Here is a 23,696-nt window from a genome sequence, read left to right as displayed (position 1 = left end):
GCTGTAAAGCTATGAATATAGATAGAATTTAATGCCATTCATATATAATCTTATGTCGAAAAGAATTCTTCATTTATCTTAACTTATCACGCGGCATAGCTATACAACTTACATAAAAATGGTGTCTGGATTATAGTTGAGGAGTTCAGTCTCCATGAAGTCATGCAGAAGGCGGAGCAACGCGGAAGCCAATATACTCTTCTCGAAACTTAAGAGCCCAACATACCCAGATACAGACCGATCTAATTAAAGGGCATATTAGCTTTAAGTGTGCGTTGACATTAATGTCAGGATTGTCTAATAGAAATTGATGAGGAGATTATTAAATCATTTGTGCTAGAACAGCTCACAATACATTTCCGTCAGATGTAGAATATTTTTTGTAAATTTTTAAGAACGAACGTAAATTTGTGCGATTATTTATTAGACACGAACCAGTTAAAAACAAATTATTACGATATAATGGAACCACTCCGATCCCGTAATACCACCAAGCTAAAGGTTAACATGCCGCAGCAAATTGTCAAATCTGAGAAGAATGTGAGGCACTTGTCGACCGCCAGTCTAAAGATGGTTATAGTAAATGGGAACTTCTGCTTTCTCTTCTGCAGGATTTTACAGAGGACGAGAAGAAAATTATTGGTGAACTAAAGCAGCTGTATATGGATACCATCAATCTGGATGTCAAGATGCAGCGCGAAATTTACAATATGGAAAAATTATACGAGCAAAAACACAATGAGATATTCGACAAGCGCAAAAAGATGCTTGAGTAAGCTATATGCAAATAGATATATTTATTTTATATATACATAAAAGAACTAGTTCGGTTCAATGATCACAGATCAGAGATCTTTTAAATAGAATATGGAATAGTAAACGTGATTCCATTTGAATTCTTGAGCTTGAGTTTTATATCTAGCATAAACCCTTGATTGCTTTTTGAATTTATTTCCCCTAAAAGTTTATCTTTGTAAATCTTGTTACTTTGTGGATTTTATTTGAATGCTTACTTTCTTCCCTAGCAAGCAATCATACCCAAGACTCGTCTTAAGCATTACTTTTTCTGTCCTTAGATTTGATTCATAAAATTCAGACTGAGCTGAACTTCTCAATGTAAACTTCGTTCCACTATAGGTTCTATAGATACTCAGTTACTGAAGTTTATTCCTAGTCTGATTGAAATAAAACTTTTTTCTTTTCCTCATTGCTTCAATTTAATTTAAAGATTTATCTGAATTTCTATACGTTGTATTTTTAAGCTAGTCTTGCTCTTGTCTCATTCTATATCAGAAATTCTGTATTATAGCTCAACAAGTTATGATTCTGTAAATATCCATGGGCAAATGATTCAATTAAGTATCTGAATTTGCTTTTCAATTTGATTCTATTTGAGTTTAGCTCGGATAACATCGGCTCATCGTGGTGTCATCACAACAAATGCAGGAAACTCAATTCGTTTTCAAAACTTAGTTTATAGGATGATAGTTATATTATAGTTTGACCCTAGCTTAACCAGTTCTCTTTGAATACTCTCAGAGAATACAAGAAACAAAATCATGGCGATGCCAATTCAAATGACAATGTTGCACACTTTTGGCTTAAGGTTCTGAAAGCCTCCTACACCGAATTCATTGGCAAGGAGGATGAGAAAATTTTATCGGTGAGTAAAGAGAGCTGAAATTCGAAATGAATATATATAAATATATATCTTGGCAGTACCTGTGTGATATACGAACCAAGCACTATAACGAAGACACCGTCAAGTTTGTAATAGAGTTCACTTTCGAGAAAAACGATTATTTCAAGAATCGTGTACTGACAAAAACCTACATATTGAATTGTGTACCCGACAAGGAGGATCCTTTGGCCTACGACGGCGCTGAGATTGTCAAATGCGAGGGTTGTCACATCGATTGGAAACAGTCCTTGGAGCGCGAGAAAAACGGTTCGTTAAATTAGGAATCTATCAGGGACACTAAGGACTTTCAGCAGTTAGATCTCTCAACAGCTAGGGCTCTTAGCAGTTAGGGCTCATAGCAGTTAAGGCTCTTGGAACTCATAGGTCCCACTCTTAGGAGTCTAAGAACCCAGTTAAGAACCAGTAATCAGTAGTTAACAGATATAAACCGATCCATATATAGTGATATATAGGCATACTTATATACATAGGAGCCCTACATAGTATCTTTTAGTTTCAGATCTATCGCTTCGTAAAGCCAACTCAATCATTCTTATCTACAGATCAACCGTCATTCTTTGACTTCTTTACGCCACCTGTTCTACCAGATGACCCCGAAGATCCGAATTTCTGTGACATAAACGTAAGCTTACCAGACCCTTAAATGATAACATCGATCCTACGAGTTCTCCCATCTGTCTGCATCGTTAGGCCATACTACAGAACGATTTCGAGCTGGGCTTCTATTTAAAGGAGCGCGTCATACCGAAGGCCGTTATCTTCTTTACTGGTGAAATAGCCGATTGCCAGAGCACGGATGCCTCTGACACGGACACAGAGGACAGCGAGGATGACTCTGACGTCGAGGAGGAGGAGGAGTCTTCCAACAATGAAAATGACAAGTAACACCGAATATTTTATAAGCACTAGTTAACCGAGAATTGAATTTCCACACGTGTTTTTCCTTAAACTGTTTTCCAATACTCTTTACACCCGTGAGTTGGCTCTTAGAAAGCGCAACTGAACAATTGTTTTGTCCACTTCACTTCCAATTCTTTCTTTTTGACGGCTACCAAATAAACATTTCATCAGTTTCTCCTTTTCAAAATGTTTATCGTTTGTGTTTGTTTTTGTTTTTTTTTTAATGCTTAACAAATTGGTACATTTCATCAAGCCAGACATACATATTTGTGTGTATATATATATATAGGATATATATATATATGAATATATATGTTCCTCTCAATAACACATAAGATTATATATATATATAGTGTGTGGGTGTTCCAAACATAATACTAAATAACTGCGCCACAGCGTGGAACATCCGAAGGAAGAGATTTATTATTATCATGCCAAGTTTAGGAATTAAGGCTCGTCCAGTTGGGGTTCAGGTTGGGATTGAGGCAGAGATTCAGATTCGTTTGTCGCTTCGGCGCTTACTTCTGGTAGGTGTAAGGCTTCAGCTGCAACTTCATCTAAATTTTCGCCCTGTGACCGTTGCTGGTCATCGCTTTCAACGACGTCTGCTTGCTGCTCTTCCGGTTCTGGTTCTGGTTCTGCTCGGACAAAGGCTTCAGTCTCTGCCGGCTCCGACTGCTCGTCCATGCTTAAATGTGTGGCAATTACCTCGCAATCGGGCTTTAGTATTTTGAATTTGCATAAGCCCAATGGGGTTATGCTCGTGCCACTTACGTCGATATAGACGAGATTTGGCGAGCATTGCACCAGATGCTCCAAAGTATAGTTTGTTATGTGTGGATAGTTGCGTAGCTCGATACGTTCGAGTCGATTGTTGGACGAACGATTTGAGTTGCGTATCCAAACGACGTCCGACTGTACAGGATAGGCGCGTCCAAAGCTATACATAGCCCGGTCTGAGACGTAGCATTGTGGCGGCAGCTGACTGACCGGTGGTCGACTACGCATCCGCCGTGAATATTCCCTATCCAACGGATCGAGCATGTTCCAAAACATCGGATGCTGTACAACCTGTTCCAAATTGCCGCGTGGCTGGGCGCGATGACGACGTGATTGCATGACCAACAGTGGCTCGGCCATTGCCTGCGGATTCATATATATCACCTGATCACGACGCCTCATGAAGCGACTGTGCGCCGGCTGATTGCCACGAAACGTATGTATCTGATCCACCATCTGCTCAATTAGAGAGGCCACCACCTGCGGTCGCTGTCCATCGACCGGTGAACCATTCCGTACATAGAAGTAAGCGCGCGGTGCTTCAATGCCGCCATCTGCTGCTGCTGCTGGCTCTGCTGCATCTGCCGCAGGTTCAGGATTTTCATCGGCATTCTGTGGATTTTCGGCGGGAGCTGGCGAATGACTACGCGCCACACTGGGCAAGGCGATAACCACAAGCGGCGACTGTAAACCTCCATTGCCATCCGCATCGGAGGAGCTATGTCCAGTGCTGTGCGCTGCAGCATTATCTGATTTATCTGAGGACGACGCAGAAGTTGATGTGTCCTCATCATCCGAGCCGGATGAGACACAGCCACTCGGCTTGGCTGTGCTGCCACTAGGCTTATTCGCATCGGGCGCATCCTTTCCATAATTGCAATTATCCGAAGTATATGTTTCGCTGGCGGGCTTGGGAGCTTCTGCATTGGCGTCTTGACTCTGGGCAGCTATTTTGCACGCACGCAAATGCTCCATGGCTGCGCGCGATGTTGACGGTTCATCATCACTCAACATTTTAAGTTGCTCTGGCAATGGGGCTATGGATTCATCGCCTCCAGGCACATTGCCATTTGTTGTTTTTGCTGGACAAGGTGGTTCCTGAGGCATATTGGGTGGCGATTCCAACAGCAGTTCCCGTAGGCCCTCAATGGCGCTAAAGCACTGCAGATCTGAGTTGTTAATGGGCGTCAAACGTAAATCAAGAATCTGTGTAAAGATAAAGACAGTTGCAAGACCCATACTTTGCTGTATATATATATATATATATAAGTATTACATACTTCCAACTTTTGAAACCCAAAGCGAGCTGCCATGCTGCCATAGGGCACGAATTTACACATCATTTGGCAGCCCTTTAGGCTGAGCCGACGCAACGACGGCAGCTTCGATAACGCCATTATATAGTATGGTTCAAACCAATTGTTATCCTCAATGCTGAGATCCTATTGGAAGAAAGTATTAGACAATCAGGTTCTAATTGGCAATGACCAATTACCTCCAAGTGAATCAATTGCTTTTCTATAGTATGAAATATGCTCTTAACATGGTCTCCAACCTTAACGCTGCAATCCTTAAGTTTCAACCGTTTTAGCGAGGCTGGAAATTCTGATATATGTATCTACGAGTAGCATAAGATTTTAGTATATAATGGTCAAAGGAATAAATATATATAGCTACACACGTATTCAAAGTCCAAGCTGACGCCTTGTAATTCAAGAACTTTGAGCTGTGTCGCCACCTTAGGGAACACTGATGTTAGTGTGCAAGTGAATTGCTTAAACTCGCCGGCAACATGCTGCGATGAGGGTGGTCCACGGATTTTAATGGTGTGCGTCTTCTCTGTTGCACGTCCGAGTACCTCCTCTAAAATGCCCAATGGCAGCGGCGCATTGCTGAGATCAATATTGTGCCAGAAGCGATGATCCAAAAGAAAGCTTTCCAAATGCGGAGAGCAACTGGCGAAAAAGAAAAGATAGTACAATATTTACAGAACATTTTTAAACAGTTTCACTCACAGCATCATCGCCAGTATGGAGGCTGTGTCCAAATATTTGAATATCTCATAGAGCAGCTCATTGCAAAAGCTCAACAGACAATGTTTTTGAGGTTGTTGTTGTTGCACTTGCTGTTGCTGTTGCTGTTGTTGCTGCTGCTGCTGCTGCTGTTGCTGTTGCTGTTGCTGTTGCTGCTGCTGCTGGTGCTGCTGCGGATGCTGCTGTTGTTCTTTTTTGCGTTGTTTCGGCTCCGGCTGCTCCTGGGGCAGCGGTAGGGGCGCGTCCGCTTGTTTGTGCTCGCAGTCGGACAAGCGCCGCTTTTGCGCAGCAACAAAAGCGTTATGTACACTATTCATGTTGTTAAACGCGCTGCAAGCCAAATTGTTTTCGTTTACGAAAAAAACTCAACTTTTTTGGCAAAGTAAAAAAAAAACAGCAGCTAAAAAATAAACGTCAAACCTGTGAAAATTCTTCTTCATTTGCTATTCCCAGGGACGCGCAAACAGCTGATATTGTGTAGCATACGATAGTTTTAGCTTATCGATACTTAACAGTGCTACATAGTGACAACATTGACAGTATAGCATTTTAGAGCACTGTAGATCATTAGCTCGTGTATTTTGGCTCTGCTTTGCAGTCTTATTGAATTAAAAATGTTAATTGTACGACATTTACGTAAACTAAATGCGCCGCAACGACTGCAGCTAAATGTGGACCAAACGCGTCGCGCACTTTCCGATGCCAACCTGCAATACGACAAAGATCCCCAGCCGCTATTCACAGATGCCGAAACACAGCGTCTGCTTCAATCCATGACGCAACTGCAGCTGGAGAAGGTCTTCAGGAAACGAACCGTTGCGGATAACAGCACGGAAACGAAATTCATGACCACTGCACAGCTGGAAAAGGAGTTTTTGCTAACCATTGAAAAGGCTAAGAAACTGTTGCAAATGCCGCCGGTTGTGCAGATCAAACCGGACACCGAACGGGTCATATCCAAGGATCCGGCACTAAAAGATTTCGACGATTCAAAATACGTTTTCACGGACATCAGCTTTGGTCTCAGGCCATCGGAGCGCAAGGTAGTAGTACGTGATGTGGATGGAACCTTATCCTATGCCCCACTAGAGACACAAAAACGTATGAATCAATTGTACTTCCCATTGGATGGCCGCAAATCCTATACGCCTCGCATGTTTAGCGACAAGGAGCTGCTGCAGCGTTGTCTGGATGAACACAAATATGAATTTGTTCTGGATCGCCTAACGGTGCAATATGAGCCCTATGAGACCGAGTTCCATAATATTTCCGCCAAAGTTTTTACGCATTTGAATGAATCGAAGCAATTCGATTTACTGCGCTCCACCCGTCATTTTGGACCAATGGCCTTCTTCTACGCCTGGCATCGTTGCATCGATGATCTGCTCTACGATATGATACGACGCGATTATCTGTACAATGCCGTCCAGCTGATTGCGCTTAGCTATAAGATACATAAGGTGCCCGTGGAGTATGGGCAAACGCTTAGCCAGTTAGAGGCACTGCAGCCAACGCCTGCCGAACGTGCGCTCGAGGAGCTGCGCAGCTGCTTGCAGAAGCCATCGGAGAAAGGCATTGAGAAGGAGATACACGCGGCCATTGGCAAAACAGAGCAAGATTTCACAGCCGACGAACTAAGCTTGAAATTCATTGAGCAATACATTGGAAGCGAACATGCGCTGAAGAAGGTGCAACTGGAACTGGCTGTGCAGACTCTTAAGGAGCTAAATCTGGAGAAGTTGCAGCTGTTTAAGGGCTTAAAGAAGGCGCACGGTGTGCAGGCATCATAAGAGCACACATCTTTATTATTGTTAATAAAAAATACGAACTAAGCTAAATGTAATTTATTCATTTTATTACGGCGTATCAGCAGCTGGCGCAGACGCCTCTGATACTTCTGGATGCAGCGTCGACTGTGCAGCAAACAGCGATAAGCATTGCTAAAGAGTCTTAAGCAGATGGAGCAGCGATTGATCTTCGATTTGTGACGCGACTTTGCCGAGTTCTTGCTCAGAAAATAGTGTTTGGCCTGTTTGCATGTGGAGCTCAACATGCGGTGCACCAGAAATTGTGCGCAAGAGCTAAATCTTTGACGGCACTGCAAGCAGTGATATTCCTTAATGGTCAAATGGTTGCGCAGATGCCACCGGAGCTGTCTCTTCGATGTGATCACATAGCTGCACTGCAAATGGGGGCACTGCATGTGCATCTGTGGCTGAGATTTGGGATTAGCACGTGCCCTGCAACGGTACTTATGTTGCTCGAGCAAATGCTCATGTTTGATTAGTTGGCCACAGTCGGAGCATAGCGTTTGAGGTCCATAATGCAATTCCATATGACGCTGGTGCTTCACAAACTCTTTGGCCACTTCGCCACATAGGAGGCACCCGAGCATGCCATTGGGAAACTGGTTGGTGCGCTGGCTAACGTACAAACGAAATTTAGTCTCTTCATTTGTGTCCTCAGTCGATTCTATTGCAGGCTTTGACGTAAACCAATCTTCATCGTCTTCATCGTCTTCCTCGTCCAGCTTGCATTGAATGCCCACATCTTCTGTGAGAACCTGTTCCGTTTGTATGCCGCGTATGCGGAAAGGAATGCTGTTGACATTGGTTAAGTTGTCTATTGTCACGTTTCCTTGCTCATTAGAAATTACTTGACACTTATCCATCTCAGTTTTATCAATATTTTATTGCTAGGTATACTGAATTTTAAAACACCTTAAGCATCTTGTCCTTTATCGGAAAGCTGGTTAAAGAATATCGATAATCGGGTTTTGCCACCAACCTGACATTCACATGTAAATAATTTTTGTCAGCCCTTGTCATCGGTATCAAAGTGAAAGGAAATAAACCGCATACAACTGGCGGCCCTTTCAAAAGTTGTACAATCAATAGATAATTTTAGTTGTTTATTAAAACGTTACAATTTAATTCTATTACACTTTTGCTTATAAACGAAAGAAACAAATCATCGTCAATTGGTACAATTCATCATATTTTATACACCGTTATCATAATCCGAACTTCACACAACAAATTATTAACTTAAAAATTGGGCGTACAAGGTAAAAATAAAAAGAGTTTAGCAAATTATATATGTATATATGCGTGGACAGATTATAATCAAATATAAAATCAGTTAATGTCTCTCATTTGGGGCATAAAATCGCCGTATTTTATGTACAAAATGAAATGTCTTACATGTATGTATATACGAAGAGTTTGTTGTTTCGTTGAACGTGCTCGAATGTTTTTTCCATTTTTTTGTTTGGTGGGCCGTAGTAACATAGCCTGGATATTGCGGAAGTCCCTTATCAATTTATCAAATAGGTCAAGTTTTTTATCTTATTCTTTTCTTTCTTTCTTGCGGGTTCGGTGTCTTGTTGTTGTGCAGCTCCTGTTGTTCCATTTTATGGTAATTCTAACTAAATGATCTCATTTGAGAGTTAATCGCAATAAAAGTCAAATTTGCTTTTGTTTTACTTTCGTAGCGAATCTATAGAAGCTCTACCACTTCTTCTTGTGCTCATCCATGGAGACGCCACCGGGGCCCAATGAAACTATCATGAGCAAGCCACCGATAACCGAAAGTGTCTGTAATATGCAAAAATAATAGTTATATCTCATTCATAGGAAATATATATATAAATATAGGCTTACCTGGAAAAAATCATATTTCAAGAAATCTCTGAGTGGCTTGTACGAGGGAATAGTCCACCAGGCATTATGATATAAATTGAGCACCGTTAGCAGCGCAACCAAAATTAACGCCGACAACTTTGTCTTGTAGCCCAGCACAACGAGTACCATCAAGGTGGAGCCGATGATGTCCTGAATGACATTCCACACACTCAACTCGAAACGGATGAGTGTGATGAACATGAAGGCGAGCAGGATGCGACCAGCCAGCTGCATAAAGTTCTTGGGCTTGTTGTCACCCAGCGATGGCACACCAGCAAATAAGCTGCGTCCCTCGATTCTGGCCTCTGCCAATACCAGCAAAAGAGCCCCGATCAAAGCAAAGTTACGTAGCAAGAACTGGAAATCCCACAGTATGGAATACGCGATTGTCTGCAGCATGAAGTAAAGTATGATAAATCAGGTAAAGAGTGCACAAGATAGAGTCTTAACTGCTCACCTGTAAGACCACAATGAAGAACAACAGACCAACCGCAATATCCACCTTGAATCTAGCCATTACCATGGCACAGCCGCCCAGTTGTCCAAACAGATTCGTAAGCACGAAAACTGTGGCCAAGAACTTGCCGCAGCCCCAGCTCATGTCCATATACTCGCGCTGTTCGTTCCATTGGAAATACATGCGGAGGCCATCCTCAAAAAAGGTGGCAATCAGGCATAATCGTGCAACAGTTGGTAGCACGTATTTGCCGCGCTTGATAACCTTAAAATAGAATTAAAATAACAACAAAATTTATTGATAACAGATTTTCGATTGCATATAATCTTTGAATTTGTGTGTGTGTCCGTGCGAGAGTGAGTGCGTGTATATGTGAATGTAAGCGAGAATGTTGTAACATTAGTTTTAAGCATAAAAAACTAATCGTCCCTTACTACACTTAGAACAATTAGTGTACTGAAATTTAAAAAACAATTTATAAAATAATACAAAATTATTTTATAATAATTAAAATGACTAAATAAAAAATATAAGATTTAATACAATTTAAAATTATTTTATAACCATTCAAATTACTATACAATTAGTTTTACTGATTGGTATATTATAAAAATTATTATTATATTTCTGATATATAACAAATTCTAAATTTTGTATTATAAATATTCTCAATTTAAAAAATTATTCATATGTCTATACTATATTAACATATGTTTACGGTTACTAGAGATTTCCAACTAAAATCCTGCAGCTGTATGAGCAATATTCCAAAGATTGTGTAAATACGAATCTGTTCTGAACTGGTTTGCTATAAATAAAATGCACATATCTACAATTAATAAGCCATATTTCTACATTTAAATTTCGTTTTAAGCGTATGCAAGCGAGATTATATATATATATATATGTATATATATCTTTTTTTTTTGGATATGAACATTTTAAAATATTTTTATAATTTCATTAAATTTTTTTCTAGTGTATTTTGAAAAGATGCATTAAAATATTTGCGTGCGCCGGCAAAAAGCAATTGATAAGTGAATAGCGAGTGGGTGAAGTAAAAAATCTATTGGAATATCGACAGGGAAGCGTCCACTTTAGTTGATTCTGATAAGAGCTCAGAAATTTACAACTTGCTGGAGCGTGGCTCCCTTTTTGTTTTTGTTTTTTCTTCGTTTTTGACAAGACAGTGTTGATTTGGCAAGACTGTGGCGGGTCATGACGTGTCGCTCAGCTGCTCTTCCGTGTTATACTTTGCTTTGAAGCGTGGCTCTCTCCATCTCTTTCAGTGTGTAACGGGTTTTCATGCCTAGCTTTAATATATAATTTGAATATATTGATACATGGACACGCATACACATATATATATATATATATGTATATGCATTCACTCGAATTGTCTCTGATTAGGTAGCCTGTCTATGTGTTAGTGTTTAAGCGGGCTGCCAGATTTCCATTTCCTAAACTTATTACGGAACTTGTCTAGTTCGAGATGGACGACGCAACATTCATGCCGCTTACTCTCACCACTTTCACTAGTATGGACTAAGCACACTCACACATATACACTAACGCACGCACACGCATACACTTGCGAAGCGTAACCGCATATGGCGTACGCTCAACAAATGCCTATTAGATACAAGTTCCTAGATGATATGTGCCTTTTCCGTACGTGGCTATGCAACTATGGATTTACGGCATCCTGGTGACCACTTTCAAGTGCTCGTTGCCAGATACTAGCGCAGCGATTGAGCTTCGAACTTTGCCGCGTTTGGATGACGTTGGCAGTTTTCTATTGCTTTTACTTTAAGTGGCATTGGGAATTTTCCAATGGGATGCTGATTAGACCCATTGACAGTGCAATTCAAACAGTTGCAGCTAGTGTAATTTACTACTTTCTCGGCTTATGATCCTAAAAGAATTACCTGTTCAGCCACATCTTCCGTTTTTGCAATATATTCGTTGGGTATGCTCATATTGGCGGCTGGTATTGGTTCTGTTGGGGTTGTTTATACGTTATTCCAGGCCGACGTTGAAACTTGCAGCATGCAAGTTTGGTTTTAAAACACTTAAAACGTTCACAGTCACTCGGTACACGAAATTATAATTAACAAAAACCAGAAAAATCAAAAAACACACAACACGGGCACACAAGGCTGGCAGAGAGAGCCAGGTGGAGAAATTGTTATCGATAATAATTTGTTTGCGATTAACTGCGACTGGCGATTAACATGAGGGTTGTTATCGAACAGTGCGAAGCAGCGTGCCTTTTTCGTTTTAGAAAAAAAAAACAAACTAAATAAATAACAATACACAAAATAGCATAGACAATAGAATAAATAAAGTTTACAAATATGGCAACAGTGGCCAAACGACAAAAGATTGATGATGAAAAGCCCAGTACTTCGAAGGATGGTCGTTTGAAAAAGAAGTCCAAGAAAAACGCGGCAGGCGGTGAAATTTCAACTGACTGGGACGTCGATGATTACCGAACGGAATACGAAAGCGAGGAACATTGGCAACTGCGCCGTGATTTTATGATGGCACACAAGGACCGCTTTGACGAGGAGCGGTTAGTGTGCCTCGCACAAACATTCATCAACATGGAATTCATGGGCTGCAAATATCCATCGGAAACAATGCTCCTAGTCGCTGAGTTGTCCAAAGAAATTGCCGAAGAGTTTCGACAGAAACGGGCACAACGATTGAAACGCACATTTGTCAACGCATCGGATGCAGCGGAACAGCGGGCCAAAGGTAGACGGAACAATCAAAAATAATAATATGATAAATGTACTATAAGCGACGGATGAAAATGTTTTATATATTACTCGTAAATATATATATATGTATGAGCCTCAAACCTACAAAACCTGATTACACGTATTCCAAATCAATTAGGCCGGTCATTGCAGAAGCACCAATTCCAAATCCAAAACCAATCCATCACCAGCAGAAATCGCATGCATTTCGGCGGCGGCGCTCCACTAGACCTTTACGAAGGCTTGCGCTTTGGAAAACTTATACTTTATTTAACTGGCGGCCGCAGTTGCTTGCGCAATGCTTGCAATTTAGCGAAAATAAAATACGAAGAATGCTTAAGCGAAACGGAAGAATCGTCCAGAATAGCAGAGATTCGAATAAATGATGAGACCATAGCTAGTGGACATAGCCCACTCCCAAAGGTAGCCAAATTAGATGCATACAAGCAGGCGGTTCTCATGCTACAGACCCATTGCTATAGCATAAAGGTAGGCAATAACCTAGAAGATTAACTAAGATGAGTTTATATTTCTATATATATATGTAGCTGAATGCATCGCGGCCTACGATTAAAGTCGAGAAGAGTAATCAAGGCATTAATATCAATGTAACCAAGGAGTCAGCGGATAGTTTGACGGATAGCAAGCTGGATGCGAGCAACAAAGGTTATCATATGATGCGGCTAATGGGCTGGACAGGCGGTGGCCTGGGACGGCTAAAGCAGGGACGCGAGGAACCTGTGGGGTAGGTGTTTGGTATTATTTGCTTAACCTCTGGCATTCTTCAACAAAAGATTACATTCAAATCATTTCCAGTTACCTGTTCAAAAACAATCGTTTGGGCCTGGGCTCTGATGATACAAATGCTAATCTTGCTGATTACCACAAGCTCATAGAGAACTATGTCAATTCTGATGATATTCGAGACATGCAATTTGATCCCACCTTCTCCAAAGAAGAACGCGCCACGTTTCATCAGTATGCAAAAATAATTAAGGCCTAATCTAATTACTCATTGATTTATTGTGTATTCCATAGCATTGCTAGCAAGTTTGGAGTACGGTCGAATAGTTACGGCACTGGCCAATCTCGTGGCTTGATTATAACAAAGAAGATAAGCTATGATATCATACTCAAGGAGGTGCTCACCAAAAGGAATCCCAAGTTCTGCGAACGTTATTTTGTGCAAGTGCCCATGCAGAAGGCCCACCTGTTTCCAGGTAATGTGGCTGCCCTGGATTTGGACGGCATAATGGAATAGCATAGTCGCGGTTTATATAATTATATATTTGCATATATAAAACATTTTCAGCACATGCAATTTAAACTTAAAGTAAAAAATACATTTTTTAAGAATTTGGAAAAAAAAATTAATTCAAATTTAGTTGCATGAATTTTTGTTTACGCTTCGGTGTGACTGTTTGCTTAGACCTTTGAATGGCAGAAAAAAAAGCGTCTCGCAACAACAAGTGCATTGATTGAGGCTCGTTTTTGTTTTCATTTCGTATGAAATACAAATTGCCTTTTTTCTGAAATAATGAGCAGGTGTCCTCGCTGCAACTGTGTAGCAGCGGGACAGAATCGTCTAGTCACCGACAGTTGTGGCCACAACAAGTGTCGCTTGTGTCTGTTGGCAGATGTAGCAGATTGCTCAGAATGCAAATTAACAATGGAACTACCCGTGGCAGATGCTGGAGAGCAACCAGTGGAGGAGGTCCCATATAAACATATTACTAGCACAACACAAGGTTATCATTGTGCTGTGTGCGACAAGTCCTTTCGCAGTCGCACACAACAGTATTATCATCGTGGATGCGGAAATGAGCTCCTCAAGAAGTTTCACTGCACGCAATGCTCACGTGTAAGTTAAACCAGAATGAAGATTTAACTTAATATATAACAATATGATATTTCTAGCGCTTTGCCACACGGTCGCATCTGAAGTATCACCAGAACAGCCATACCACTCCCAGTTATAGCTGTTCCAATTGCAGCAAAACCTTTAGGCAGGATTTCCTTTTGCAACGTCATATGCGTACCCACAACACATCTGCCTTTACCTGTGAAGAATGCTCAAGAATCTTTCGCAGCCAAAGCGCCCTGAATGCGCATGCTGTACTGCACAGCGGCAACAGCTTACCATACAAATGTGTTGACTGTTCAAAACACTATCTAACCAAGGCTAATTTAAGGCAGCATCGAATGAAGCATGAACCGAGTGGCCCACGGCACAAGTGCAATGTGTGCAATAAGTGCTTCCTACGTTCCTCCACACTTAGATTGCACCAAGCACGGCACACGAAGCGTCCGCGCCATGAGTGCTCCCAATGCAACAAGACCTATAATGATGTGGATGCACTCCAGCGGCATCTGAAGCAACATACAGCCAATCAGCGCTATCAATGCCTACAATGTGACGTCACAGTTAATCGGCGTGACAATATGCAAAGACATATGCGTGCCATGCATCCTGGCATTCAATTCGATGCGGGCGTAAAAGTTTTAGATGTTGAACAAAGCACTACGACTATACCAGCTGCTACAGAGCAGATGGCTGCACCGAATCTTCGCTATAACAGTGTCATCAAGAGTGTGGGCAATGTGGTGCCGGTGGTGGTGCCTGAACTGGAGGTGGAAACACCACTGCCGGACAAAATGCAAAAAGAGAATGTAAAATTGTATCGCAAAATCATACTGGATTTAGATAACGAAGAGTACTCGAATGAACTGAGTTGCACTGGCCTGGACATAGACGAAACAGCGACAACGGCTGAGCAACTCGGAACACAGCAAGCAGAGCCACAACATCAACCATTGCCTGACCAGAGCAGCTCCAGCTTTAGGCATTGGCGCAAGAATTTCAAATACTTCTACGAAAATGAGCACACCAATTAAACAGTATTAGCAATTGATTGCAAATCCTTTAGAAAGTGAATAGGATATTTCGGAAGATCCCTAAGAATTTAAACTAGATGTGAACTGATCAATTGACATAAAGTATAACAAGCATTATAACGAGCTGGGGTCAATATAGTTATTTATACATATAGCTATATGAATTGCTGGCCTGATGCCATATGATACACTAGCAGAGGGTATATTAACTAGGTTATGCTGCGTGTAATGCATATAAAAAGGGCAACTCTATAGCTATGTAGCTCTTAGCTATGAACATGCTACATTAGATAAGTATATATATCTTATTCCAAATATAGGTGTAAAGATTTCTTGTCGTGTGATTGATTATTAACTATATAAAAACTAGTCCCAACTAAAAAAATACATTGGTTATTTGAAATTGGTATATAGAGTATTATGAAGTCGTAATACCCAAATGTTGCTGCCTCGTTAGCATGCGTCAATGCCAAGGGTCTGGGCACCATTCGATGAGCAAGCAATACATAATAATGTTATCCAAGCAGTATTCAAAATGTGGAACGAGCAAACGGAGCTTGAGGTGCTGCAACAGATCTATGATCTAACCCAAACAACTACAGCCGTACAGAATTGGCGCAATTTGTTAATATTTGGCTACAGTCTGCAACGCGACTTAAAGCGCAAATTGCTTTGGATATGGCCCACAGCATTGGATCTGAAGAAACTCAATGGTATGCTCAAGCAGTTGGACATACACCATGTGCTGAGCATTGGTTGTGGCAGTGGACTACTCGAGTGGCTGCTCAGTGCGGTGGCTAACCAAGAGTTAAGCGTCTACGGCCTCGAAAGGGATCCGAATTGGTGGCGCAGCAAATACGCCGTACGCAGTTTTATTCCACTGAACTACGTTGAACAAGCGGGCTCCAAATTGACTAACCATTTCTTCAGCGGCTGCTGCTCGGGCGTTACGCCTTGTGCTTTGCTCTTTTGCTACTTTAACAACCGCAGTGCTTTTCTGGATTACCTAAGTGTGTTTGAAGGCAAATGGCTTATATTAATAGGTCCACAGCCTGCTGTAGGCATACACACAGACCCGAATCCTCTGCAGCCGCAGCTGCCCGACAAAGAGTGGGCGTTACGTGAGCTTTGCGACTGGACTGATCAGAATGTGGTCGCCATCTACGAGAAACGTATTATTTAGCTAATAATAGTTATATATTTAAAATAATTTGTATTAATCTTGCGTTATATATATGCATATGTCTAACCCCTATTGACCTCTATGTGAAACCTGCAGGCAGGTATTGTCTGTACCTCAGCTGTGACAGTGCTATTGATACCCAGATTACTTAGCGCTCCGCGCACCAGACCGCAAGTGAAGGCCACAAATTTGGGCGCCTGCTCCAGCTGCTTGGAGCCAGGCGAGATTCGTGTGAGAAAACGGAATGCCTTATCCTGCACCACATACATGCCGTAGTTGTTGGTGCGCAAGTTATCGACTTGTTTCTTGTAAATCAATATCCAAAAATCGGTGCATATAAATTTCATGGTCTCCAGCTCATCTTTGAATCGCGCGACGTCACGCGTAAGACGCTCGATCAAACGATAGCCAGTTGTAAAGCCAATATACTCTAAGGTAGCCAGATCATTTTGATCCTGCAAAATACATTTGTTTATATATGGCTTATTTATGATTTCATGTTTTACCTTGCTGTTATTTAGGCAATAATTGACTATTTCTGCATGCAGGCAATCAAAAACAATTTCCTCCGACATAATTAACACAACAGTGTATATTTTCTATAAATTTCAGTAGAACTTAACAGCTGACCAAGACGTTAGCTTGTGAACGGCAATCATTGCACATGCAGCTGTGAGTGGGTAAAAATTGTAATTTGTCAAAAGCAAACAAACATGATTTTCTATAATATAAAGTGTTATCAAGTGGCGAACTTACACTCTGCTATATGTATGCAAGTACATAAATATTTCTGTGAGCAAGCAATTAGAATAGGTTTATTTAGTACTGTTTCTTGAATCGCCCTCGACAGCTGACTGCGATGATAACATGTGAATGGCTAAAGTCGCGCTTACGGCTGTCAGTGGGTAGACACCCCTGCTCAGCAAGAGATGTATACAAACTTCGTGGCTAAAAGAAAAAAATTTAATTAGTCAACAACAAAAAAGCTGTGAAGTGCATTTCATGGGCAACATGGCAAGCCTGGATCTGCGACAAAGCTCAACGCTCCACAGCCTGGTGTGCCAGTCTATATTGGTGCTGTTGTGTTTAATCTGTTATGGCTATGGCGGTCTAAGCGGTGCAAAATTTGTGTTCGATGACACTGTGGCCATTGTTAAGAACAAAAATGTCAACACACTGCCTACCAATTGGACGGCGATCTTTAGCCATGACTTTTGGGGTGCGCCGCTCCTAAGCGCAGATTCGCATAAATCGTTTCGGCCACTAACAACGCTCATGTTCCACTACGAATACGCTTTGCTTGGCCTGAATGCCGCCCATATGAAATTTCTCAATCTCTTGCTGCACTGCGTCAATACGTTACTCATGTGGCGCCTTGTACGGTCGCTGTATGTGGAAGATATAGACATTGAACGTTGGGCGACGATATCAGCGGCACTATTTGCCGCCCATCCGGTGCACACGGAAGCCGTATCTGGAGTAGTGGGCAGAGCGGAGCTAATGTTTGGGTTAATACACCTCCTTTGCCTGCTCCTAACAGTGGCTAGTGCAGACAAGCAAGGCGTGAGCAGTGTTAGTCTCATTCTATTGCTTACAGCAGTTGGCATGCTGTTCAAGGAGTCCGCCGTAACCATACCGTTATCCTGCATTATGTTGGACTACTTCCAGAACGGAACCTACATGTTGCCGCTGAAGCTACAGCAGCGGGTGATCACCACACGCCTACGCTACCTGTGCTATCTGTGCGGCATGCTCTCCCTACTGATTTTGCGTCTCTGGTGGCAAAACTTTGAAGCGCCGGAATTCAAACCCGTGGACAATCCAATTGCACACAATGAGCAGCTGCTCACGCGTGGTCTATCGCAACAGTACCTGTATGTGGTGAACTTCTGGCTGATGCTGTGCCCGCAATGGCTATGCTTCGACTGGGCGCTGGGCTGCATCAACCTGGTGACCAGCATTTGGGATATGCGTCTGCAGGCAGTCATTGCCTTCTATTCCTTCATAATTGTCTCCGTGATGAACTTTCGACGACTCGCAGGCCTTATGCTCGGCTTGGCCTTGATGGTGATTCCATTTCTGCCCGCTTCCGGAATTATACGTGTGGGATTTGTTATTGCGGAACGCACATTGTATGTGCCATCGATTGGCTTCTGCTTGGTGTCCGTCTATGGCTTCCTCTACTGCTATCAAAACTATGCGGGCAACATTTATTGCCGTGCGGCTCTGCAGGCGCTGCTCATGCTGCTCTTTGCAGTGTTCATGATACGCACGCGCCAGCGTGCTGCCGAATGGCTAAATGAGGAGCAGTTGTTCAACTCGGCGCTGCAGGTGTGCCCGAACAATGCCAAGGTACACTATAACATAGCACGGCTGGCCACGGACAATGGCAACAGCAGCCGAGCATTTCAGCACTATTTGAAGGCTGTTCAACTGTATCCGGAGTACGAGTCGGCGCTGATGAATCTGGGCAATCTGTATCGCGAGTATGGACAACTGCAGACGGCTGAGAAGTATATTCGCGCTGCATTGGCTGCCTATCCCGCTTTTCCCGTAGCGTGGATGAATCTGGGCATCGTGCAGTCGGCGCAGAAGAAATACGACCAGGCACTGGACAGCTATAGACAGGCCCTCAAGTATCGCTCCGATTATGCCGTCTGCTACTATAACATGGGCAATCTGTTTCTGGAGCAGCATCAATACGGCGAGGCGCTGCATCATTGGCAGCATGCCGTAGCCGTCAATCCGCGACAGCCCAAAGCTTGGGCTAATATTCTAACCATGCTAGATAATCGCGGCATGTACGAGGATGCTCTACGAATTTCCAGTCAGGCTCTAACCCAACTGCCCAATGAACCGAGCATTATGTTTATACGGGCGAATGTGCTCGGTAAACTGAAGCATTACATGGAAGCGGAGACACTATATAAGCAGGTCCTTGACCTGGAGCCACAGAATATGCTGTATCACACGAATCTCGGTGTGCTCTACCATCGCTGGGACAAATTGGACGAAGCCATCGAATGCTATCAGACTGCCATTAGCATTAATTCCTTGCGAGCGACGACGGCGCGAGATAATCTGGGCAAGCTCTTGAAGCGCTTGAACCGCGAATCTTATAAGGAACCACAGCAATAAGGATCCTTCCAAAAGGGAACCCTACTCTAAGTTAAAGACATCTGGTCATAGTTGTAAGTTTCATCCAGCTTCGTAACAATCCAATATTTAAAAATAAGTGTAAGAAATGATTTCGAAAAGTTTAAGAACTGATTGCGTGACTTTTTATAGATATTTAAAAGATTTTCTTAGTTGAGAGTAAAACGTTTACGAATGAACCACAAAAAGGAACACTCATATCAATTGCTCTGTTGTATATATCCCACATTAAGTAAACAGTTCTTATTTACACTGCCAGTAAAACGTTTATAAATCAACCACAAAGAAGAATTGTAATCTGAATTGTTTCCATATTCTCAGTCATTTTTTTATCAACGAATGTGTCACAAAGCAGAAATTTAAAATTAAATAGTCCATCAATGGCGTAAACCCCCAAATAGATCGGTAATATGTTTATAATGAAATAGTCATTCTTGTGTTTCTATGCGCTTGAATGATATCACGCTGTCTGCCTTATCAATATTTGTGGTTGCCTATGACAAGTCATCCATATCATATCTTCTAACTAACACCGATCTCTGTCAACTTGAATGTTCCACTCTAACTTTTTGAAATTATATTAGATTTATATATTTATATTAAATATTAAGACGTATTTACGCATTTACTATTAGATTGATTTATTTATTTGCAAGGGTATTTACACTTAATGTTTACAACTAAATAATGAACGAACAACTAGGAGACAAAACATAATTTAATTACAATCTAAGAAATGGGCCTACAAATAAAATACTTTCGAGAGCAGCGAAACAGTTGTTGCACCGTTGATTAATTACGATTCAATTCCATACAGTATTCGCATTACAAAATAATAATACCGAGAATTACATAAACTATTTATACATATATAGGGAAATAAAAAATATATATATAGGCATCATGATACACACAATCAGAGCGAAGCACAAAACTTGTTGAGGATACAAAAATGAAATCAATTTGAACAAATGTTGCAAATTGAAAACTAATCACAATTTATAAAATATAATAGGTAAATATGCAATTTATATATGTACATATATATATATGTATATATATATATATATATATATATATATATATATGTGGGTGTGTCTGTAAAATAACAAAGTCTTTGATGTTGAGATGCACGTCGGGTTTTCCTTAGTTTTGGGCGAGCTGGCGAGTGAGCGAGCAACGGCGAGACGACCTACCTAACAATAAGCGCAAAATTATAATAGATAATCATAATCATAATCATAATCATAATAATAAAAAAGAAATGAAAACAATATAACACAGTTCACACAGTTAATAAGGCTGCGCATCAGGGTACGGGGAAGAAATAGAGAGGGCATTCTAGACTTATTTCTATATGCATATAATATATGTGTATCAAAGGACTGGCTTAAAGCAGCACAAACTCCTCGCTTTCACTATCATCCGGATCATGTTCGTAGCTATGCAGCTGTTGTGGGGCAGTACCTTCCAGTTCTTGGGTTAAAGCGGCCACTTGCCTTATGAGCGGCTTGTAGAGCGAATCGCTCATCTCATCGCGCGCATGATCCAGGCAGCGACCACGCGAGAACGTGAACAGCGGATAATTCATTTCGGGCAGCTCGGCTTGCGGCGGATGCTGGGATTGAGATTGGAATTGGGATGTTGGTGCCGTTGATTTGTCCTGGGTAACGCCAGAGGCGCAACGCATGGGATGCAAATACTGAAAAATATATGAAAGAATAAATATTGACTCCTAGCTAGTGACTATTCTACTCACCAATTGCACACTCTCCACAAAGCTATCGAAATCCGTTTTGGTAGCACAATAGAAACCAATACAACAGCTCGGATCCATCTTGCTGGATTTCAATTTTCTTGGCGATTTACAGTGAAACGAATGCATGGGGAAGGACTCTTGATTAACGTCCACCATTTCCTGGCAGTAATGCGGATCCAGATGTATCAATTTGTCCTCCTGGAAGCCCACAAAGTACAGCGAATGTTTGGGCTTACCACCAATAATGCCCAGGCAGTACTCTGTGCTGAGCAAGAGCTTCAGGCAGTGCGCATAAACGGGATTCAGTTTGTCAGTGCCCAGCCGTAGCGGTATTAAGACAATCAAAGATTTCCAATGCTGGTCAGCCTTGGGTGCATCGCTGGTCGAGCGTTTAGCTTGCTGCCAAGGCACGTGTGGCTTGGGAGCCGGCTCAGGTATGCTGCACTGTTCCTCAATGTCTTGCATGTAAACTGTAAAGGCAGCAATTAATAAAGCGTACAAAGTGCGTGGACTATATCTTACTGGTGCAATCCTTAGCCACGTATACACTTATATTGTCAAAGTCGGCATTTTCTCGAGCGGCATGCTCTAAGGCGTGTCTATGTTTAATAAGTGGAACAGAGGATTAATGAGATTTTGCTGAGATATTGCTGCAATTTGAGCTTGGCACTTACTTTAGTAAATAGGAGACCGAGGCGGGACCATACCAATCGCCTGGCTTCTTGCCCAGCTGCTCGCCGAGACGCACCAGGGCATGTATGGAAAAGGGACTGCTCTTTGAGGAGCTGTCATTGAACCACTTAATGATCTTCTTATGCATATTATCCTCGTATGTGGAATGCAGCTGTGATTCTGCATCGTAGCGCCAGCCTGTCACAAGACAAAGAACATTATAGCAGTGTTTACTGTAGCAGCCGACTCCTACTTACTGCGACCCAAAAAATGACAGATGAGACCCTGAGCCAACAGCATTTGGCCGCTTCGCAGCATACAGCCCCATCCACAATCCGAGGTGTAGTTGGAGCCATTCATAATGGGAAATTCGCGGCGATAGGTCATCCAGATGCGGCTGTAGAAATCACGACGAAAACCCTCAATGCCCTCCTCCCACGGACTTTCGGTCATTTGATTCTCGGCCGCATCCATGCCCAGCTCTTGGGGCACAACAATCTCATCGATTTGCAGCGGATTGATGGAGGGATAAATGGAGGACGACGCAGTTGTTGTTGTTGCTTGCATGCTATCAAACGCCGATGTGGCATTATCCGGCGTGGTATCAGGACCACTGGTAAGCTCTGTGGTGGAGTTCTCCATGCTGACAGGCGGCGTGTAACGTCTATGATAGCAACGTCCAAGTAACCAAACAGGCTGCTCCTTGGAGAAGCTTGTCTGTCGCATTTTGCCCGTCCAGCCATACTTGACATTGTGCCACATGGCCACCAGTTTGGACTCCATGCCCTTGGTCGGTGTACGATTGGCCGCCAAATCCGGATCATCGTTATGCAGTTCCACGTGACCAGCGCTGTGGAGGTTGCTATTACCGTTATTGTTGCTGTTGATGTTGCTATTGCTGCTATTGCCGCTATAAAGCTGAGTAAACGCATTCATGAAACGTGATGACGTCGAAATTTTGCGCTGTGGTGTCGCTGTCGCAGCATTTTCGAATTTCGGGTTGACGTTTGCACTTGTTGCAGGTGTCGTTGCTGACGCAGCAGTCGTTCCCGCAACCAGTGCTGCATGGTGTATTGTTTGTATGGGCGCTGCTTGCTCCTCCTCGATGGCGCCATCCTGGATATTGCTCTCGACAAGAGAGGCGGCGGTGGCAGTGGCACCACTACCAACTTGGCCACTGCTATCGTAGATTACCAGCTTGTCATCGGTCAACTGAGAGAGCAGTGCATCATAGTTCATCTGTTTAGATTTGGAAACGGATGAGCGACGGCGCTTTGTACGTATTTTCGATAACTTAAAAAACAATGGCATCGCACAGACAATTCAATGTGAGCCACTCGCTGGCTCTTATACCACTGAATCATAAGCATTCTGCTGCCTTGTGGTGCTGATTACCGATATTTACTCACCGTTTATTTGTTTAAATATGAGAATGATAAAGTTAAGCTTTAGTTTTCTGCGTGCTAGTACCCGTATTCATAGGTTTATACGCACGCCAAACACGATAAGCACTTGTTTACGTTTATATTGTGCATACGAAATCACAATCAATAAAAATATTCGCTGATTACGTTTTATCAGCTCTCGATTTTAGTGATTGTTTTGTTATAACTTAAAGTTTTAGCAAGCAGAAACATATGCTTAAATACCATTTCAATAATTATTTAACAACGTATAATTTTGATATACTTCTGATTCTTTTCCAATATTG

The 23,696-nt window shown here is 42.1% G+C and overlaps 11 protein-coding genes across 11 annotated transcripts; 6 read left to right on the top strand and 5 right to left on the bottom strand.

Annotated features, from left to right (window-relative positions):
• The first annotated feature begins 323 nt into the window (after positions 1 to 323).
• Positions 324 to 2,789, top strand: LOC111594966 (nucleosome assembly protein 1-like 1-A). Its single transcript, XM_023308464.2, has 6 exons — positions 324 to 540; positions 612 to 772; positions 1,540 to 1,663; positions 1,720 to 1,948; positions 2,245 to 2,324; positions 2,393 to 2,789. Exons 1-6 carry the CDS (start codon positions 463 to 465, stop codon positions 2,585 to 2,587), a joined length of 867 nt encoding a protein of 288 aa, XP_023164232.1. The 5' UTR covers positions 324 to 462; the 3' UTR covers positions 2,588 to 2,789.
• On the bottom strand, positions 2,789 to 5,543 carry LOC111594977 (the record flags this gene model as incomplete). Its single annotated transcript, XM_030223800.1, has 5 exons — positions 2,789 to 4,588; positions 4,663 to 4,824; positions 4,878 to 5,000; positions 5,064 to 5,337; positions 5,398 to 5,543. Coding segments are annotated over 5 exons (2,244 nt in total), but the record flags the coding sequence as incomplete, so codon positions are not given.
• Positions 5,544 to 5,948: 405 nt separating this feature from the next.
• LOC111594964 (28S ribosomal protein S22, mitochondrial) lies at positions 5,949 to 7,243 on the top strand. The gene has a single exon (XM_023308462.2). It carries the CDS (start codon positions 6,030 to 6,032, stop codon positions 7,203 to 7,205), a length of 1,176 nt encoding a protein of 391 aa, XP_023164230.2. The 5' UTR covers positions 5,949 to 6,029; the 3' UTR covers positions 7,206 to 7,243.
• LOC111594965 (zinc finger protein 691) lies at positions 7,215 to 8,157 on the bottom strand. The gene has a single exon (XM_023308463.2). The coding sequence runs from the start codon at positions 8,084 to 8,086 to the stop codon at positions 7,244 to 7,246; it is 843 nt and encodes a 280-aa protein (XP_023164231.2). The 5' UTR covers positions 8,087 to 8,157; the 3' UTR covers positions 7,215 to 7,243.
• Positions 8,158 to 8,498: 341 nt separating this feature from the next.
• On the bottom strand, positions 8,499 to 11,758 carry LOC111594972 (surfeit locus protein 4 homolog). The gene is made up of 4 exons (XM_023308472.2): positions 11,484 to 11,758; positions 9,556 to 9,819; positions 9,078 to 9,488; positions 8,499 to 9,011 (listed from the first exon to the last, which is right to left on the bottom strand). The coding sequence occupies exons 1-4, from the start codon at positions 11,532 to 11,534 to the stop codon at positions 8,925 to 8,927; spliced, it is 813 nt and encodes a 270-aa protein (XP_023164240.1). The 5' UTR covers positions 11,535 to 11,758; the 3' UTR covers positions 8,499 to 8,924.
• Positions 11,759 to 11,780: 22 nt separating this feature from the next.
• LOC111594971 lies at positions 11,781 to 13,654 on the top strand. Its single transcript, XM_023308471.2, has 5 exons — positions 11,781 to 12,315; positions 12,460 to 12,809; positions 12,869 to 13,065; positions 13,137 to 13,298; positions 13,359 to 13,654. Exons 1-5 carry the CDS (start codon positions 11,913 to 11,915, stop codon positions 13,579 to 13,581), a joined length of 1,335 nt encoding a protein of 444 aa, XP_023164239.2. The 5' UTR covers positions 11,781 to 11,912; the 3' UTR covers positions 13,582 to 13,654.
• A 128-nt stretch (positions 13,655 to 13,782) lies between these two features.
• LOC111594968 (zinc finger protein 431) lies at positions 13,783 to 15,586 on the top strand. Its single transcript, XM_023308468.2, has 2 exons — positions 13,783 to 14,181; positions 14,238 to 15,586. The coding sequence occupies exons 1-2, from the start codon at positions 13,858 to 13,860 to the stop codon at positions 15,213 to 15,215; spliced, it is 1,302 nt and encodes a 433-aa protein (XP_023164236.2). The 5' UTR covers positions 13,783 to 13,857; the 3' UTR covers positions 15,216 to 15,586.
• Positions 15,587 to 15,738: 152 nt separating this feature from the next.
• On the top strand, positions 15,739 to 16,402 carry LOC111594975. Its single transcript, XM_023308474.2, has one exon. It carries the CDS (start codon positions 15,751 to 15,753, stop codon positions 16,396 to 16,398), a length of 648 nt encoding a protein of 215 aa, XP_023164242.2. The 5' UTR covers positions 15,739 to 15,750; the 3' UTR covers positions 16,399 to 16,402.
• Positions 16,403 to 16,408: 6 nt separating this feature from the next.
• LOC111594976 (trafficking protein particle complex subunit 6b) lies at positions 16,409 to 17,068 on the bottom strand. Its single transcript, XM_023308475.2, has 2 exons — positions 16,905 to 17,068; positions 16,409 to 16,853 (listed from the first exon to the last, which is right to left on the bottom strand). The coding sequence occupies exons 1-2, from the start codon at positions 16,971 to 16,973 to the stop codon at positions 16,461 to 16,463; spliced, it is 462 nt and encodes a 153-aa protein (XP_023164243.1). The 5' UTR covers positions 16,974 to 17,068; the 3' UTR covers positions 16,409 to 16,460.
• A 92-nt stretch (positions 17,069 to 17,160) lies between these two features.
• Positions 17,161 to 20,134, top strand: LOC111594974 (protein O-mannosyl-transferase TMTC4). Its single transcript, XM_023308473.2, has one exon. The coding sequence runs from the start codon at positions 17,401 to 17,403 to the stop codon at positions 19,534 to 19,536; it is 2,136 nt and encodes a 711-aa protein (XP_023164241.2). The 5' UTR covers positions 17,161 to 17,400; the 3' UTR covers positions 19,537 to 20,134.
• Positions 20,135 to 20,901: 767 nt separating this feature from the next.
• Positions 20,902 to 23,587, bottom strand: LOC111594962 (cysteine protease ATG4C). The gene is made up of 6 exons (XM_023308461.2): positions 23,395 to 23,587; positions 22,243 to 23,224; positions 21,988 to 22,183; positions 21,836 to 21,912; positions 21,314 to 21,783; positions 20,902 to 21,256 (listed from the first exon to the last, which is right to left on the bottom strand). Exons 2-6 carry the CDS (start codon positions 23,222 to 23,224, stop codon positions 20,945 to 20,947), a joined length of 2,037 nt encoding a protein of 678 aa, XP_023164229.2. The 5' UTR covers positions 23,395 to 23,587; the 3' UTR covers positions 20,902 to 20,944.
• Positions 23,588 to 23,696: the final 109 nt, after the last annotated feature.

This window comes from Drosophila hydei, unplaced genomic scaffold (genome assembly GCF_003285905.1).
Source record: "Drosophila hydei strain 15085-1641.00,03,60 unplaced genomic scaffold, DhydRS2 tig00000290-arrow-arrow-pilon, whole genome shotgun sequence".
In the NCBI taxonomy this organism is placed as follows: Eukaryota; Metazoa; Arthropoda; class Insecta; order Diptera; family Drosophilidae; genus Drosophila; species Drosophila hydei.
Note: the sequence above shows the minus strand (reverse complement) of the source record. Positions and strands in the feature narration are given on the sequence as shown.

What these genes read in the sequence shown, in the direction of transcription:
- LOC111594966 (XM_023308464.2), top strand. Translation starts at nt 463, where the DNA reads ATGGAACCACTCCGATCCCGTAATACCACCAAGCTAAAGGTTAACATG. An exon ending in AGGATGAGAAAATTTTATCG is followed by an intron (nt 1,664 to 1,719) that starts GTGAGTAAAGAG and finishes ATATCTTGGCAG; the next exon opens with TACCTGTGTGATATACGAAC. An exon ending in CGAATTTCTGTGACATAAAC is followed by an intron (nt 2,325 to 2,392) that starts GTAAGCTTACCA and finishes CTGCATCGTTAG; the next exon opens with GCCATACTACAGAACGATTT.
- LOC111594964 (XM_023308462.2), top strand. Translation starts at nt 6,030, where the DNA reads ATGTTAATTGTACGACATTTACGTAAACTAAATGCGCCGCAACGACTG.
- LOC111594965 (XM_023308463.2), bottom strand. Translation starts at nt 8,086, where the DNA reads ATGGATAAGTGTCAAGTAATTTCTAATGAGCAAGGAAACGTGACAATA.
- LOC111594972 (XM_023308472.2), bottom strand. Translation starts at nt 11,534, where the DNA reads ATGAGCATACCCAACGAATATATTGCAAAAACGGAAGATGTGGCTGAA. An exon ending in CGGAAGATGTGGCTGAACAG is followed by an intron (nt 9,820 to 11,483) that starts GTAATTCTTTTA and finishes TTCTATTTTAAG; the next exon opens with GTTATCAAGCGCGGCAAATA. An exon ending in TGAAATATGATTTTTTCCAG is followed by an intron (nt 9,012 to 9,077) that starts GTAAGCCTATAT and finishes TGCATATTACAG; the next exon opens with ACACTTTCGGTTATCGGTGG.
- LOC111594971 (XM_023308471.2), top strand. Translation starts at nt 11,913, where the DNA reads ATGGCAACAGTGGCCAAACGACAAAAGATTGATGATGAAAAGCCCAGT. An exon ending in CCCATTGCTATAGCATAAAG is followed by an intron (nt 12,810 to 12,868) that starts GTAGGCAATAAC and finishes ATATATATGTAG; the next exon opens with CTGAATGCATCGCGGCCTAC. An exon ending in GGACGCGAGGAACCTGTGGG is followed by an intron (nt 13,066 to 13,136) that starts GTAGGTGTTTGG and finishes AATCATTTCCAG; the next exon opens with TTACCTGTTCAAAAACAATC.
- LOC111594968 (XM_023308468.2), top strand. Translation starts at nt 13,858, where the DNA reads ATGAGCAGGTGTCCTCGCTGCAACTGTGTAGCAGCGGGACAGAATCGT. An exon ending in ACTGCACGCAATGCTCACGT is followed by an intron (nt 14,182 to 14,237) that starts GTAAGTTAAACC and finishes TGATATTTCTAG; the next exon opens with CGCTTTGCCACACGGTCGCA.
- LOC111594975 (XM_023308474.2), top strand. Translation starts at nt 15,751, where the DNA reads ATGTGGAACGAGCAAACGGAGCTTGAGGTGCTGCAACAGATCTATGAT.
- LOC111594976 (XM_023308475.2), bottom strand. Translation starts at nt 16,973, where the DNA reads ATGTCGGAGGAAATTGTTTTTGATTGCCTGCATGCAGAAATAGTCAAT. An exon ending in ATTGCCTAAATAACAGCAAG is followed by an intron (nt 16,854 to 16,904) that starts GTAAAACATGAA and finishes TGTATTTTGCAG; the next exon opens with GATCAAAATGATCTGGCTAC.
- LOC111594974 (XM_023308473.2), top strand. Translation starts at nt 17,401, where the DNA reads ATGGGCAACATGGCAAGCCTGGATCTGCGACAAAGCTCAACGCTCCAC.
- LOC111594962 (XM_023308461.2), bottom strand. Translation starts at nt 23,224, where the DNA reads ATGAACTATGATGCACTGCTCTCTCAGTTGACCGATGACAAGCTGGTA. An exon ending in CTGTCATTTTTTGGGTCGCA is followed by an intron (nt 22,184 to 22,242) that starts GTAAGTAGGAGT and finishes GTCTTGTGACAG; the next exon opens with GCTGGCGCTACGATGCAGAA. An exon ending in CGTGGCTAAGGATTGCACCA is followed by an intron (nt 21,784 to 21,835) that starts GTAAGATATAGT and finishes CTGCCTTTACAG; the next exon opens with TTTACATGCAAGACATTGAG.